We start from the raw sequence: 15,869 nt of genomic DNA on the forward strand, positions 1-15,869 counted from the left end.
GCAGCAAATACATGTTTTCAGTGGATTGTGTGGCAGTTTTCACACAGGCCCCCTTTCTTCTTCCCGGCTTCCATGCGACCTTTCTGGGCCTCCTTGTCGCTCAGCCCTGCCAGGAGGAAAAGCAAACTATCTGAGAGCTCTTCCCCTCTCAGGGCTGGACTTGATCAATAGACCAACCGCCCCAAAAGATCTGACCATCCTGCCCCCCTCACAGGGTGGAAAGGCGTCATGCACGCCCCTAAGCACTTCAGCACCAGGTCTTCAGACTTGTTGATTCTCCTCCACAAACTAGTTCTCTTTGACACCCAAGGGAGCATGTGATGGCAGCTTCATCGGGGTTTGTGGAGAGGCCCCAAGCACGCGTGGTTAAGCAGGTCAGAGTGGGCGCCGGAGCGGCCCTCGGGGAGACGTAGCATTGGCTCCTCCAGGACAAACGTGGAGACCCAGGCTGTTACGAGAGGGATCTGGGTGCCCCGGCTCAGCCCAGCAGCAAGGCTGCGCGAGCCACGGCTGTGAGAGGGGCCGGCTCTTAAGGAAGCCGTGCAGGGCGAGGCTCAAGATCGTCACAGGCGCTCTGGGGGACGCGTGTGCCGTGAGGGCCTTTAGCGTGACGATCAGGACCATCTTTGCAAAGAAGCCATCATGGCGAGCAACGCCGTGCATGGAGCCCAAATGCCAGATTTGAGAGCTGATTTTTACAAAGATCAAGTGTTTTCAATAAAGGAAAAAAAATAATATATTTTCTCAGAATAACGAGGGAATACACGTAAGCAAGACTGTTCTCACTGAGAATTGCGTTATGATGAGCACGGGGCCTTGCGGTCAGTTTCCTCGCACTTTTTACACCGTGTAGTATTGGCATGAGGTGAGAAGATCCTCACGTTTCCAGGGACGCCCGATTGCTTTGTTTTCTGTGCGGAGCCCCCGCATTGGCACACGGCCCCTCCCTCCGGGCACGGCCCGTGCGGACTGGGAAGGAGCCCACACCGTGTGCTCAGGTGGTGGAAAGCTGCTCATTTCTACGCACAGCTCAGGTCTCGGTCCAGCAATTAGAAAGCAGAGCCCAGGGTCATAACCCAGACCCTTCCACTTCATTGCAAGCTCAAGCTTTTCTCCCCCTTCCTTGGGCCTTGCCGGGAGGCAAGGTGGGAGCGGGGGGAGTTCAGCTTCTTTTTTGTTCTCTGGCCTCCTTCACAGAGCAGGGGTCGAGGGTCCCAGGTCCTGCGGGCGGCTCTGGGGAGGTTCTGCAGCCTTGGTCTCCTGGGCAAGGCAGTGTCCCTGTGTCCCTGGCCTCTCTTTCTCACAAGAGCTGCTCTGGTGGCCTCTTCAGACACCACCCTCCGTGGCTCTCTCCTCAGTGTTCCCCCCACCCCGGCCCAGGCCCTTGCGCTTTTCTGGCCGGTGTAGACATCTTGCTAAGGCTCCCCACACCCAGGCATCCTTGCAAACCCCCTCTGCCCACCTTGGGCACCAGCCGCCCATCCTGTTCCTCAGCTGCCGCAGCGGGAAGGGCTGGGTTCCAGGACTGCCCCACGGATGCCCCCTGGCAAACCCCCGTTCCCGTCTGGCACGGAGTTGGTGGCTGGTGGGATCAGGCCCTGAGCAGAAGCCCAGACGGGGGTCCCCGGCTCTAGACCTCGTGACACGCCAGGCTCTGCAGGACGAGCGGGGACCGGGTGTCAGAGAATCTGCTGTTGACTCAGTGGAACCATCCGCCTTTGCTTTAGGGCTCTTTCTACCAGACGAGGAAAATCTTGTTGCTGGGGGCTGCCGGGGGGTTAGAGCGTTGGGTCTCCTCCTCGCGAAGGGTCTCCGAGTAAAGGAGAGGAGCGGGCAGCCGCGGGAGGAAGCTTGGAGAGGGTGGTCTGACATGGACGTGGCCGAGGCCCGCGTGGTTGACTTGGGGACGTGCCGTCCCACACACAGCATAAGGTGCGCGGGATGCAGTCGCGTGACCTCATGACGAAGCCCCCGCTCCTGGGCTGTCTGTTCTCTGGGCCACACTTGTCTCTGCCTCTGTTCTTTCAAGCAGAGCCGCAGTGTCACCGAGCAAGTGACCGTTTCCCTAAATCCTCCCCATCTATCGGCTCCTCTGTCTCTTGTAGACGGTGCGACGCACTGGCCTGTTTTGCGCACACAGGAAGGGGGCGGGGACAGGAGTGCCCGGTGTGGAGCCGTCCTGGCCCCGCACAGCCCTCTGCACCTTGACAAGAAGCAGGCTGTGGGGGGTCATTCTTACAGGTTCTGGAAACGCTCACGTGGCCCAGGGGCTCTGCTGGTCCCCGTGAGGGATGACAAAGTAGCTCCACTGCCCTCGAGGCTGGGATGTGGTTTGTTGACTGAGGTGTGGTTTACAGTTCCTTCCCCAAGGCCGATGGTGAAATGGCCCTGTACGCGGTGTTGCCAGGCCCGAGGCGAGCCTCTGGGTGGTGGTCACGGCTGTCCGGGAGCCCAGTGGTCGGCACTGACCGCCCCCGTGTGAAGGCGATGTGCGTTCCAGGCTCCAGACGCACACGGTTTGGAGATGTGAGGGCAGCCGGAAGCCGCAAGGTCTGGGGTCCACGCTCGGTCTGTTTGCCACCAGCCTGAGCTAAGGTCCCTTTAACAGCCAGGACCAGCCAGCTGGCCCCTGGGGAGAGCCTGCAGGCCAGGCCACTCTTCAGAGTGACAGCAAGCCTGGCTGTGGTCATAACAACCTCTGTCCGTCCATCCATGTCCGTGACAGGTGGAGGCGGGGCCTCAGGGCTGGCTCCCGCGTGCTTCTGCCTCGCCCAGACGCAGCACCTCTGTGGGGACTGGACTTTTGGTCCAGGTCCAGAGGTGGCCCTGGGGCACTGCTGCATCTCTGAGGTACGGTTGTTAGTGGGGTGCCTGCTTCCTCACCCAGGCTCCGGGGCCGCTGCTCTGCAGCCTGAACCTGGCTCTGCAGCCACGAGGGTGCCGGGCACCGATGCCCACCGTGGCGCCATGGCCGGGCCCCAGGTGGGCGCCAAGCCCAAGCATGCACACACATGCGCACACACATGCACACACATACACACACGAACACACATGTACACACATACACGCGCACACGCGTACACGTGCGCACATGTACACACACATGCACACATGCACACACATGTACACACATGCACACACATGCACACATGTACACACATACACGCACGCACACACATGTACACACATACACGCGCACACACGTGCACACATGCACACACATGTGCACACACGTACACACATACACGCGCACACATACACACACATGTACACACACATGCACACTCATGAGAACACACAGACACACACACACACAGAGCGATGCTCAATCCTTCTTTCCTCCCTTCCCCTGGGAAGGAGAGACCCTGGGACCTTCTCAACTGTGCTGCACAGACAGGAGCTCCAGGTCAAGCAATCCCTTCCAGACCCTTCCAGGGTCTCCTCGGTGAATTTACCCATTTGTGAGGCTGGTGTGTTTAGGTGGCTTGGTGTTTCTGCTAATCCTTGGTCCTAACACCATGGTTAATCTTGCTGTCCGTCACTGCCCACAGACGTCTGAGGCTACTCAATGTCTCTGAATAAGATGAAGCCTAAGTCTGTTTTCGTATCTGGAGTCAGGTTGTTGCCACTTTCCCCTCCCTCCTCCCAGACAGTCACTGTCTACACAGTCAAAGCACTGTGCAGGCCACCCACGGGGGCCAGAGTCCACTTCAGTGATGGGCAAACAATGGTAACGGGAAGTCTGGCCAGCATGGACCCCCAGCCCCTGTTGGGACAGGGCTCAGGGTGGCCCATCACGGCCACTGGCTGTTGAAGCCTACGGAAGCCTGGCTCTGCTGCCCGCGTTGGCCCCCCTGTCAGGGAGACCTGAGTCCCATCCATCGTGACCCACGTGGCCTGGTCCAGGATGCGTGCGTGGCCAAGTGCTCCGTGGCTGGCGCTGGGCAGGCTCAGACGGGGTTGCCAGGACCTGGCCGTGAGGTCGCAGCGGAGGCGTGGTCAGCACCGCGCAGTCGGCACAGCTTCCCGCGGGAGGCACCGTGTGCGCCACCACTCTGAGTTCTCCAAGCCACTGTTTGTCCTTGTTCAGTTTCACAAACTGACAGGACAGACGGATGCTAACGACGGTTGTTTTGGCCCCGCAGATAAAAGCAGAGAGCGCAGCCGGGCGCCCTGCCCGCCGGCCCTGATGCTGCACGGGGAGACGAAGAGCCCGGCGGGGGACAGACCAGCCAAGGTCAGTGGGCTGTGAAGACGGGAAACCCCGGGCTGGGGGCTGCGGGGCCCGCACGGCCTTCGCCCCTGTTTTCCCACCTGGCTCTCGGCAGTGGTGCTTTGCGGTCCCCTGTGTGGAACAGGGCCGGGTCCAGCAGGACAGCTCCAGAGCCCTGAGGAAGGGAAGGTGCATCCGGGAGCCGGGCAGAAGCAGCCTGGCCTTCCCTTCCTGGTCTGGGTCCGCCGTCCTCACGTCTCAGCAGGCACGGGCACGCGGGCAGCCAGGCTAGGCAGTTGGACGCCCCTCAGGCGAGGCTGCGGTCTGCGTTTGGTTTCACTGTTATAGGAAAACCAGCGCCTGTTTGTGTTTTCTGAACGCATTAGAATCTCAGGTCCTTCCCTTTGCTCGTTTACCAAAAGGCATTTTATAGACTGTGAATGTGTTGGGTGCATTTCTCTTCCCATGACTAACCCAAGAAATCAGCTTTCATTGCTGCTTTTGAAAGTCACAAATGGCACTTAACTTGCTCTGATCTGTCAGATACACTGCTGGCCTCTGGTCTGATCTGTCGGATACACTGCTGGCCTCTGGTCTGCCCCAGTGTCGTGTGAACATTCTCTCTTCCTTTGCTGTTACCAGGTGTGTCTCTGCCTCAGCCTGTTACGTCCCCGTTCCCGCGGTTGTCCTGCCAGCTCCCCGGTAGTGACATCCCTGGGCACACTCACCTGTGGCCCACGCCTTCCTCCCCATCATTAGTGCCGATGCTAAATGGTATAAATGGATCACGAACGCTAGTGCAAATTAAACTGTTGCTCCCTGATGTAAGATTTCTCTGTAAGAGATTAACATCCGTGTCACAATTACATATTTATTAAACAGATCGTCTTTCTTCTGTTTTAACTACTTTCTTTATCTCTGGGCTCTGTGCCTCTAATTCACTTTTATGACTTCAGTGTGGAAGGGGAGTTTTATGCCATGATTAGCCATTTTTATCACCAACAGGAAATCATAACCAGCGTGCATCTCAAGAAGACGACCTTGGTAATTAGTGAGAATCACCAAGAGAGCCCCAGCTTTGCCAAATTTAAGTGTTAGTCCCCATCAGAAATCATGTCCCACCGTATTTACTTGAATAATTAGTGGGGGAAATCTACTACTCAGAGCCCCCTCATTAGGTTTCATTCTTCAATTAGCTTCATAATGAAAATCTCTCCTCGTTTTTCTAATTGGATTAGTAATGTAAACTCTGGTCTTGATATACACATGTATTTCTAACACAACTGTTTCTGAATACTCCCAGTTATGTTATTTTCTCATAGGAAACAAAGACATTTTCTACTACCCCAAAATTCTAAAAAAAGATTGTTCTTCAATTTATGAGCTTAGGGATAATTACGTAAATTACAAATCATTTAGTCAGTGTAATTATACGTCACAGTGAGTGAAGGGCCCCAGGAAGACCCCAGTAAGACACCAGGATGGACAGGCGTGAACGAGATCACCCCTCATGTCATGGATCTTGCCTGTCTAACCTTTAACTGATGCGGTTCCCCATGGTCCTTGCCCAGAGGCCGCGCTGGACCTGGTCCGGATGACCTTTTCATCCCGGCCCTTCCCGTCCGTCCTCTGCCTGGCTCTGCTGGCACTGGCCGTTCTCTCCTGATGTTGTGGGCCCTACTCCCGAGTGAGCAGGAGGCAGGTTCACTCCGTTGCCTGTGGTTTTGCCGGAGTTCACGTGACTTGTTTGGGGCTTTTTCCTACCCTTATAGACCCTTGGTGATCTTTTAACTTTATATTTGAATTTTATGTTTCAGTGCTCTCATAAAGTAGCACTTTCCTTGCTAACGATTCTGTTTCAAAGGAGGTTGGGACGGTGGGAATGAGTACTGGTCACAGTATGGCCCTCGGGGGCCCTGGAACAAGCCTGTGGGCTTTTGGTGCAACTGCCCTGTCCTTGTGCAGCCAGCCTGGCAGCGGTGCCCACGTGGGGCGTGGCAGCATTGGCGTCCTTGACTTTGAATCATTCCCACAAATGGCTAACCGTTTCCTCACCCACACTACCTCCTAAAGCACTGACACTGACGATGGTAGAAACAGATCCTCAAATTTTAGGATGACATTTAATTTCTTTTTAAACGAATCTAGAGCTTTAATTGCTCCTGACAATTAAATTAATTCTCAACTCAGAACCTGGTCGCTTCTTTGGATAATGCACTGGTATCTTTTAATCTCACCTGATTTTGTGAAGGAGAACACAGTCCTTATTATACTATTCTAAATTTGAGATTAAAACCATGGAAACAGCTGGTAGAAGAAGAAAAAGTATTTCCTCACCACTAGAATTTATTGTGCTCACTATGGTTTCATTTCTTTCTTATAGCTGCTCCAAAATTGAGATGGCACTGACTTTAAAAAAAAAAATTCCTCATGGTAATTTTTCAGTTCCACCTGTAGGAGTTTGGTTCTGTTTCCCTTTGTTTAAGAAAATCTGATACATGTCGTACATCAGTGCAGCTAAATAAGTTAATCTAAATCTTGGATCCATGTTTATGTTGGCGTCATAATTGCCCATGTTTTCTAATCTCAAACAACTTTTGTTTCTCTCTGGATTCTGTCCATAATGAACAATGATCAAGTGTCCCAGCCATAGGTTTTGGTTTTTTTTTTTAACTTTAGGGAATAATCTTCATTTTCTTTTGGGTGATGTCATATTCAAACATTCTTTATTTTCTACATGAAGACAGAGACAGAGTGATTTTCAAACCCAACTGTGCACCACAGTCACCTGCACAATGTAGAACACGCCCTGAACTCTGCCCTCACATGGATGCTCTAGAAGGGGGGGGGGGGGCGAGTCACTGGAGCAAGGGAACACTGCAAGGACACAGGCTTGTCACTCCCCCTGCCTTCAAGGGACCAGACGGGCCAGCCCAGCCGCACCTGGGGCCCTCACCGCTCCAGGGTTCCCTGCCACTGAAGGCAGTGTTTGGTGGTAGAGTAACTCCAGCCCCTGGGTCAGCCCATCTCCAGAGACAATCCAGTGGGAATTTCTGCCCCCAAGACACTAAGGCATCCGGAAGCAAACCCTCAGCCACCACCGCCTGTGTCTGCTTCTACAAAAGCAGGCAGCTGAGCCAATTGGGGATAATTAGAGGGAAGCCTTAGTCTGAGTCACTCAACACGGTCCGTGGTACCATTACTTCTAAATTCTCACGTGACTGCCGGGTCCCATTAGCTGGCTCTACTGAGCAGGTCATTATCTAATAGCTACTGTGGGCAGGTCTGTCTGCAGGAGACTTGTTATTCTTTACTCGGTTGCCTGTAATTGAAGAGGACTGTTTAAATTTTTTTTTTTTAAGTGCTCTCCTTCTCTCTCTACTGAAAGGAGGCTGCATCGATCCTAGTGACAGGCGAAGACAGTGCGGCCAAAGGCACGAGACCCGTGGCCTCCACCCCGGTGCCCGGATCCCCCTGGTAAGATGCCCGGAGCCTGGGAGCGGTGGGAAAGAGCCCTGTCTGATCCAGCATTTGCTTGTTGTCACGAAAGAGAAATGCCTACTCTATCGGTAATGCTGTTTTAAAAAATTAATTTGCAGCTCCTGGCAGGTAGCGCTTCACACTGTTGTCAACTTCTGCCGAAAAATAGCATTTAAGTGATAAGTTACCCTGCTCGAATATACTTGCAAATATGTATTAAAATAGTAATGTTGTTGCATACATATCAGTGAAAGGCAGTGTCTGAAGAAACGGCAGCACGCCTTGAGCTTCAAAGGCCTTTCCCTCTACTCCAAGAAAAGCGTAACTGAATAGATGTTAATTAAAGATGTGTCTGGCTCTCTGCAGCTGCCCTGCGAGGATTCCTGATCTTTGAGTACGCCGCACTCAAAGCGCCCTCCACGAGGGAGCCACTGACTTTGGTTTTTTAAAATGTCCTTTTATAATGGAGTAATTTGGAAGCAGAAAAAAAGGTTATTATAGTAAAATTAGTTTTAAAACCTGAAGATTAGATTGCAGGATACAGTCAGGAGGAACAGCTAATTTAGAGAACAGAAATAGAACCATTGGCATCGCTTAATGTACCATCAGGGCGGCAGCAGCAGCCGACCGTGGTCCCCGGCCGTGGCATTCGCCCTGCATGGTGTCCTGAGTGATTTCCGGCATTTGTCCTGCCCTGCGGCCCTGCCCTGGTCACCTGCTCACGGCAAGAACCTGTGCTCTTAACTGGACAGGCGGGGCACCCGCTCCTCCGGCCGGTCAATGGTCGGTGTCGCCGGCACCCGGGGGCCTCCCGCCCTCTGCCTTCAGCTGAAATGCTCGGCACCCTGGGGAAGCCTCACGGGTCGGCGCTCCCTATGCTAACACTTAGTGACACAGCGTTTCCAACGCCTACAGAGTGTCCTGCAATTCAGTTGGTTTCTGACACCAACTCCTGGGTTAGCCAAAACCCCACAGGCTGAGAGCTCAGTCCCACCCCTCTTCCTTCAGACCCAGCCGGCTGCCGGCATCTCTGCCCAGCTGATTGCAAACTCAGGGCTTCCCACGACCTCCCCTCGGTTTGAGAATTTGCTAGAACGACTCACAGAACTTAGAAAAGTGATTTACTTATGATAGCGGTTTTATTATAAGGACACAACACAGGGACAGCCAGGTGGAAGAGAGGCACAGGGCAAGGTGTGGGAGGGGTCTCGGGGCCCCCATGCCCTCTTGGGGGCATCAGCGTCCCAGGACACCAGTGTGGTCACCACGTTCAACCTCTCTGACCTGAAGGAGGTTTTATGGATGTCTCATTACTAGGCACGCCCTCTCCCCTCCTGGAGGGCGTGAGGTGAGGCCACAAACCAAGCCTCTCATCACGTAGCAGGTCCTTCCGGGCCCAGCCCCGTCCCCCAAGGGTCACCACATGGGGCGTGGGCGCAAACTCGAGTGTGCTCAGAGGGGCTCCTTGTGAGTAAAAAAGACGCTCAGTCACTTAGCTGATTCCAAGGGCTTTAGGAGCTTGGTGCCAGGAACCGAATGGGGGACAAAACAAAATTAAACCATTTATTTTTTATGACGCCACGAAGGCTGTTTGGGGTCTTCTGTAACCGGACTCCTCACGTGTGTTTCTAAGGCAACCGCGCTTTGCCGCAAATCGTACTGGGGGTGGGGATAAATTCAGCGCGGCGCGTGGCCCTGTTACTGTGAGTACGTGATGCTGCCCTTGGGGATTATAATTGGGGAGAAGACATGACCTTGGGCCCTGGAAGCTTCTAACTGTGGAAGCTGTGGTTTCGATTCCTCAATAACACTGTGTTGCAGCACAGAATGCTTCCTGGGATCCTGAAGTCACACCGTCCTCGGCTGCCCCTCGCCCTCTGCGTGGGTCCTTTGCCTTGAATGATTGATCAGGCTTCCAGCCCGAGTGACAGCCATGGCGGGAGCCGTCCTCTCCTGACTCACAGGACAGGGAGGCTGGTGGCTCAGGCTGTCACACTGCACGAGGAAGTCGTGCCCGCAGGGCAGGCGTGTCCAGGCCGCGGTCCGGACTTTCAGATGAGGCCGTGGTGCGCTTTCTGAGCGGGAATTAGGCCCGCCGGCTGGACCTGGGCATCTTTCCCACCCCTGCTCCCCTATCTCCCTGCCTTCCTGACTCAGCCCCAACTGAGCGAGGCTGCCTGGCCTCACTGAGCAGCCCGGGGTAAAGGGTGCCGGTGTATAAAATCCCCCACTCCTGGGAGGCTGGGTCTGGGCATCCCCTGAAAAGTGGAAGAGGGACCTGGACCTCGCAGGGAGCAGGGGGGCGTAGGGGCAGCACCAGACAGGCTTCTCCTGCAGCCTCCCTCCCTCCCGACTGGGGGAGGCTGTGTGCAGCGTGGTCCGACGCGTCCTTAACCTTGGTGTTGCCCCCACGGAAGCCTTGGTGAGGACACACCCTGTGTGACTGCAATCTGCCTCTGGAAAGAGCTCTTCTGCCCTGGGGGCTGCACCTGTTGCACCCAGTGAGCTCGGGTCACCCACCACGACCCCGTCCAGGGAGTGGGCTAGTCGTCAGCCTGCGCCTGGGGTCAACCAGGTCCTCAGGAGGCGGAGGACAGGGAGACCTCCTGGAGGTGCAGGAGGCCAAGACGCTGGCCCCTCCACCGGCCGTCCCCGCCGGCCATCGCAGGCCAGGAAGCTTGAGTTCGCCCACGTGTGTAAGGAAGCCCTCACCCAGACCGAGAACGTGCCAGGGACCCGCTGCCTTTAGCTCTCTGGTAAGCAGGGATTCACAGTGGGGCGTCCACACGACAGTGCGCTGGGGAGACTGGGGGAGGTGACTGGGTCTGTAAGACGTGAGTCCAGGGATCCCCGCGGGTCCCCAGGCGCTGTCAGAGGCTGCGGTGACCAGAGGAGTGGGCAGGGCCGCGGGGGAGCTCGGCTGTCTCCACCGAGTGGGTCTCCACTTCTCACGGCCGAGCACCCGGAGTGCCTCTCCGTGTCCGAAGTCACTGTGTTCTTCCCTTGATGGTGCGTCCTCTCCATGGAGGTCCCCAGCCGGTCAAACTCCGGGCCCGCTCCCACCGAGCCGACCCCCGTCTTGCCCTCTTAGGCTGGCAGGGAAGCCAGCGCTCAAACCTCCCTGCAGTGAGAGACCCCCGGGTTGAGGAAGCTGGACTCTGCAGCGGGTCCCCGGCACATTCTCTGCCTGGTTGAGGGCAGCGGCTGGTTGATGTGACAGCAAAGGAGGAAACACTGTGACTGTCCCCGAAGGCGGATTCTCCTGGACGCCCTGGCCCGTGGTCGAGATGGAGCCGCCCAGAAGGCGTCTGTTCCGTGAAGATGGCCTGGGGTCCTGGACGAGATGTGAGAACAAGCCCCCTGCGGGGGTCACTCTCTCCGCAGGGCTGCCTGATGCTTCTGTGCTGTCCCCTGTCTCCACCACTTGAAAATGAGACCATAAGTTCACGGTCAATGACTGAGGGCTGGCAGGCAGCATGTTCCAGGAGCTTCACAAAGAAGTTAAAGCAAGTGGGGCCTTCAGGGGCACGGGTGGATCCCCTTCTCCAGGCAGCTCCCACGCTGCCAGGGTCTTGGGGCCTTTCCAGGCGCCCGTGTCCCAAGCTGGGAGCTGAGGACCCGCGGGTGCTTCCCCGGCACACGCGAGGCGTTCCCATGGCTGGTCACTGCCCTCACCTCCAGCCGGCAGGTTATCGGGTCACTAAACGCACGTTGGTGTCAGTGGGCACGGCAGCCGGAGGTGCCCGAGCTGGAGACCAGGCTGAGAGGATGAACAAAAACGCGCCGGTGTGTCCTCTGCTCTCAAGACCCCCCTAAGCCTTGACCTCACTTCTGACACAGGTTGTGTGGTCCACCCACATGGAGTGGTTCTGCAGCACCGGCTGGGTGTCCCACAGGTCAACCCACCTGACACTGTCAGACCCCACGTTCAGGGCTCAGACCACAAGACTGTACCCCCTCTTCAGATGCCGAGTGAAGGTCCAGGTTGTCACCTGTGCTTCTGACTGACCGGCTATAGATCAAGATTCGAAGCACCTCCTTCTGTGTTCAGTGAATTTGCTAGAGCGACTCACAGAACTCAGGAAGACCGTCTACTTACTAGGTCATCGGTTGTTATAAAAGGGTGCAACTGGGGAAGAGCGAGATGGACGAGATGCACCGGGTGGGGTATGAGGAAGGGGCTCAGGGCTTCCATGGCCCCCCAGGCATCACACTCCCCAAGTGTCACATGTTCCCCGACCTGGAAGCTCTCAGTGCTTGTGGGGTTTTATGGGGGCTTCATTCCATAGGCATGATTGATTAAATCATTGATCGGTGGTGACTGACTCAACCTCCAGCCCCCTCCCCTCCCCAGAGGTTGGGGAGGGGACAGAAATTTCCCACCTTCTAATCACAGGCTTGGTCCCCTGGCCACCAGCCCCCTTCCTTAGGGACCTTCCCAGAGTCCCTCACTGACATAACCTCGGGCGTGGAGGAAGGAGCCTGGGATGTGAGTAAGAAGACGCTCCTTCCACCTCGATCCCTCCTCCCTCCTCACCTGGGAAGAGTTTAGGAGCTCTGTGCAGAAATGGGGACGGGGACCAAATATACATGTCTGAGCATAAATCACGATATCCCAGGAGGGAGAGTGGGAGCGAGGTTTCTACTCTCTCTTCCTCGAATCTTCGTGTCTGCGGGCCCCAGTGTGCCTCACGCAACCTGCCCCATGAAGCCGGGGCTGCTCAGTCCTTCCAGGTCAGCCCCTTCCCAGGAACAAAGGTGGGCAGAATGAGGAGAGGAACAGAGAGCAAAGGACACAGAGGTGCTGCCTTTTCAGTTCAGAGACCTCAGCCCTGGGGATGTGACCCAGTGAATGTCCTGCGGATGGGACACTCCTCCTGGGACAGGGCGCTCGGGGGCAAGCAACAGGTGGAGAGAGGGACCTACGTGTGTCTTTGTCGGGGGTGGCAAGGCATGTAACCTTCTCCCCACTGGGCTGAGATGGACGCTTGGAGGGAGAAGCAAAGGTGACTTCCATCTTGCAGAACCATAAACATCTGGATTTGCAATGTGAAGGTGACTGCGGGGATCCTTTTGTACGACAAACCAGCAATCCCCGTTTCCATTTGCTAAAATCCAGATCTTCGTATAGTAAGGCTGCTAAGTATGGATGCTTTGTACCAGGCCTAACTAACTCTGGTGCACTAATTATGTCCTCTGGGATCTGCGGACAGATAAAGAGAAGAGGGAATATGGCAACCATCCAGAAATTATACCGCGTGATTAAAGCAGAGGAACGTATACATATTACTTAAAATGTGCATAAAACGATACATAAAATTAATTTTGCATGTCACAGCTGGCTTGGTCTAGTTGACACCAACCGTAACAAGTGGATAAGCAGATTTCTCTTGGGGAATCATGTTTATTTACCTGGCCACCAGCTCTTTGCTTCAGTCCCACACGTGCCCCTGCGGCACAGGAACTGGGTTTTTTGTAGCCTAGATATGAACATGTGCTGTGCTAATTGTTGCCACTCCTCTATCTCCCAGGTAATAATCCCCTATTAAGTCCCTAATTAGCTCCACTCTTCCCTCGCTGGAGAGGCTCAGCGGGTGGTGAAAGCAGGAGGTTGTGAATGTGTCCTACACTGTGGTCCTGGGCACTGGCTCTTCCCCGCGATGAAGGTGTGGTGTGGGCATCCGTGGACGCAGCCCCGGGCGCTTACAGAGTCAGTGCATCCCCGAGGCAGCAAAGGTACAGCACAGACCCATCCAGCATCGGGAGAGAATTGGCCCAAGTCAATCCCCCAATGGAAAGCTTCTTTCTTAATAGCCAGGCTTGGAGCCAGAGGGGCAGGTACCCAGGAAACTGAGATACTGAACTGTGTCCACCTGATAAAGAACATCTGGGGCCTCGCGTCAGGGGGACTTTTTGGAGCCCATGTTTCCCTGTATCTGAGTCTATCCGATTCTTTGGGGGAGGACACCTGCCCAGGTGAGCCGTCTGCCCTCAGCCCAGCATTAGGTGGCGATGACATCTGTCAGCATCTGCCTGGGCTGAAAGCTGAAACCCTGTTGCTCTTCACCCCCCAGCAGCACAGGACAGGGCCCGTTCCCCGCAGCCAGGGGCCGGGACACCTTCACTCACCTACTTCCAGCTGCTTCTTATTACCCAGGCCCTGCCCGCCGCCGACCAGAACCTTCTCATGTCTGGCAGGCCCCCGGCTCCAGGACCTCAGGACGCCCCGCAGAGCCAGTGGGAGGGCTGGGGTGTGCTGAGGCTGGTCTCTCACGGCCTTGGGGGGTTGGCCCGGGGCTGCTCTCTCTGCGCCCAAGGATGCACGACCACCTCCCTGCCTCTGCGTCCGAGGCTGCCAGCTCCTCAGTAATTCTCGCCGAAATACCCTGTCCCCTGTGGGATGGAGTCACACGCCCCGGACTTTCCCACGTCGGCAGATCCTAGTTGACTGCACTTTCTCAGCAAGCGCATCACTCCCTGGGTCCTTCAGCTGCTGTAGCGATGGCGGTGCCGTGTTTGGTGGGACCAGGTCTCATCTTTGAAAACCCAGAGTGCAGGTCTTTAGGGAAGAGGGAGGTGGTGGGGGAGGGTGGCCCGTCCCAGACACCACCTGCTGCCTTGCTTTCGGAAGGTCTTCCTGAATAGTTAGTCCTTCCTCACCTTTGGGGTCTGTCCTGAGTCGGGGTCCCCAGAAGCAGCACCCGGGACAGCGCTCCGGGTGCCTGTGAGTTACCAGTTACCTGAGGAGTGATTTCCAGGGAGGGGGCAGTGGGGAGGCAGGGCAGGAGGGGGCTGGGCTAAGAGAGGATGTGGTCTCAGCTGGAGGCCAAGCCTTGGGTGCCTTGGGCCATGAACACCTGGATTTGACCCATGCTTTCACCCCCTGGCTGTTAGGGGAGGCTGCCCCAGGGTGGGCATGATCTCCAGGTGAGGCAGTGACCCACTGAGCACGATTATCCGAGCCCAGGGCAGACCAGCTCAGGGAGCTGGGGGTGGGTGCGCCGGCCCGTAAGGTTGATCCACGGGGAGGGCACCGACCTGACCATGACTGGGGCCCTGGACTGAGCTGGAAAATTAAGGGAAAAGAATAGAAGCTAGAATACAAGTCAGAAGGGATTTGAGAAATCACCTGGGGCTGGAGCCTCGTCCACTCTTCTTGTAAAAATGAGGACACTGGGCTTCCCTGGTGGCGCAGTGGTTGAGAGTCTGCCTGCCAATGCAGGGGACACGGGTTCAAGCCCTGGTCCGGGAAGATCCCACATGTCGCGGAGCAACTAGTCCTGTGAGCCACAACTACTGAGCCTGCGCGTCTGGAGCCTGTGCTCTGCCATGGGAGAAGCCGCGATAGTGAGAGGCCTGCGCACCGCGATGAGGAGTGGCCCCCGCTCGCCGCAACTAGAGAAAGCCCTCGCACTGAAACAAAGACCCAACACAGCCATAAATAAATAGATAAATAAATAAATTAAAAAAAAAAAAAAATGAGGGCACTGAGGCCCAGGAGAGTGAATTCACTGTCTGAGGTGTTGAGACACAGAGAGACAGAGCCGTCCTGGAAGGCAGGTCTCCACGCCCCTGGGCTCCTGGGTGCCCACCCCCCGCCCCCAGCTCCCCTCTGTGACTCTTAGAGGAGGGAATAGACCAGTCGGCTGTGGGCATGAGGCTGCTGGGGGCTGGGCTGTGAAGCCCAGATCTCTGGTATGCGCGTGTTTGTGTGTGTATGGGTGGTGGGGACAGGATGACTTCCTGCCAGGACAGCGGTACCTGTCAGGTGTGTCAGCTGCAGGACTTCATTGTCCTACAAGTGAGGTCAGGGGTCCTGGGGTCCACACAGCAGCTCTTAAATTTTTAAGTGTATAGACAGGGATGCAGGGAGCCAAAGATGCTTCTAGAAGTTTTCACTCAGGCCAAGTGAAGTCAAACATCATGAAAAAAAAAAAAAATTCAAGCCAGACTGTTACAAACGTACCCTGGTGGCTGCCAGGAGCTTTGGTCTTGGAGCAATCTTTCCAGCCACAGCCCAGCCAAAGAAGGCTTCAGAAGCCTGCATGTGGGCAGGTGACCGGCTGCTTTTGTGCCCCAGACAAACCTGATTTGATGCACTCAACAGGGAGGGAGGTGCCCGGGTGGGACCTGCCATCACCCCTGTGCTGCTGCTGGTCTGCTTGCCTCTTACTTG

The 15,869-nt window shown here is 55.8% G+C and overlaps 1 protein-coding gene across 1 annotated transcript in view; it reads left to right on the plus strand.

The window, feature by feature from the left end:
* Positions 1 to 15,869, plus strand: part of TCERG1L (transcription elongation regulator 1 like) — a 198,018-nt gene that overhangs the window by 131,286 nt on the left and 50,863 nt on the right. The window contains exons 5-6 of the mRNA XM_059900081.1: positions 4,146 to 4,237; positions 7,602 to 7,690. Coding sequence (XP_059756064.1) covers positions 4,146 to 4,237; positions 7,602 to 7,690 — 181 coding nt within the window. The remainder of the gene's footprint in view (positions 1 to 4,145; positions 4,238 to 7,601; positions 7,691 to 15,869) is intronic.

The sequence above is a fragment of the Balaenoptera ricei genome, chromosome 16 (assembly GCF_028023285.1).
Source record: "Balaenoptera ricei isolate mBalRic1 chromosome 16, mBalRic1.hap2, whole genome shotgun sequence".
Classification (NCBI taxonomy): Eukaryota; Metazoa; Chordata; class Mammalia; order Artiodactyla; family Balaenopteridae; genus Balaenoptera; species Balaenoptera ricei.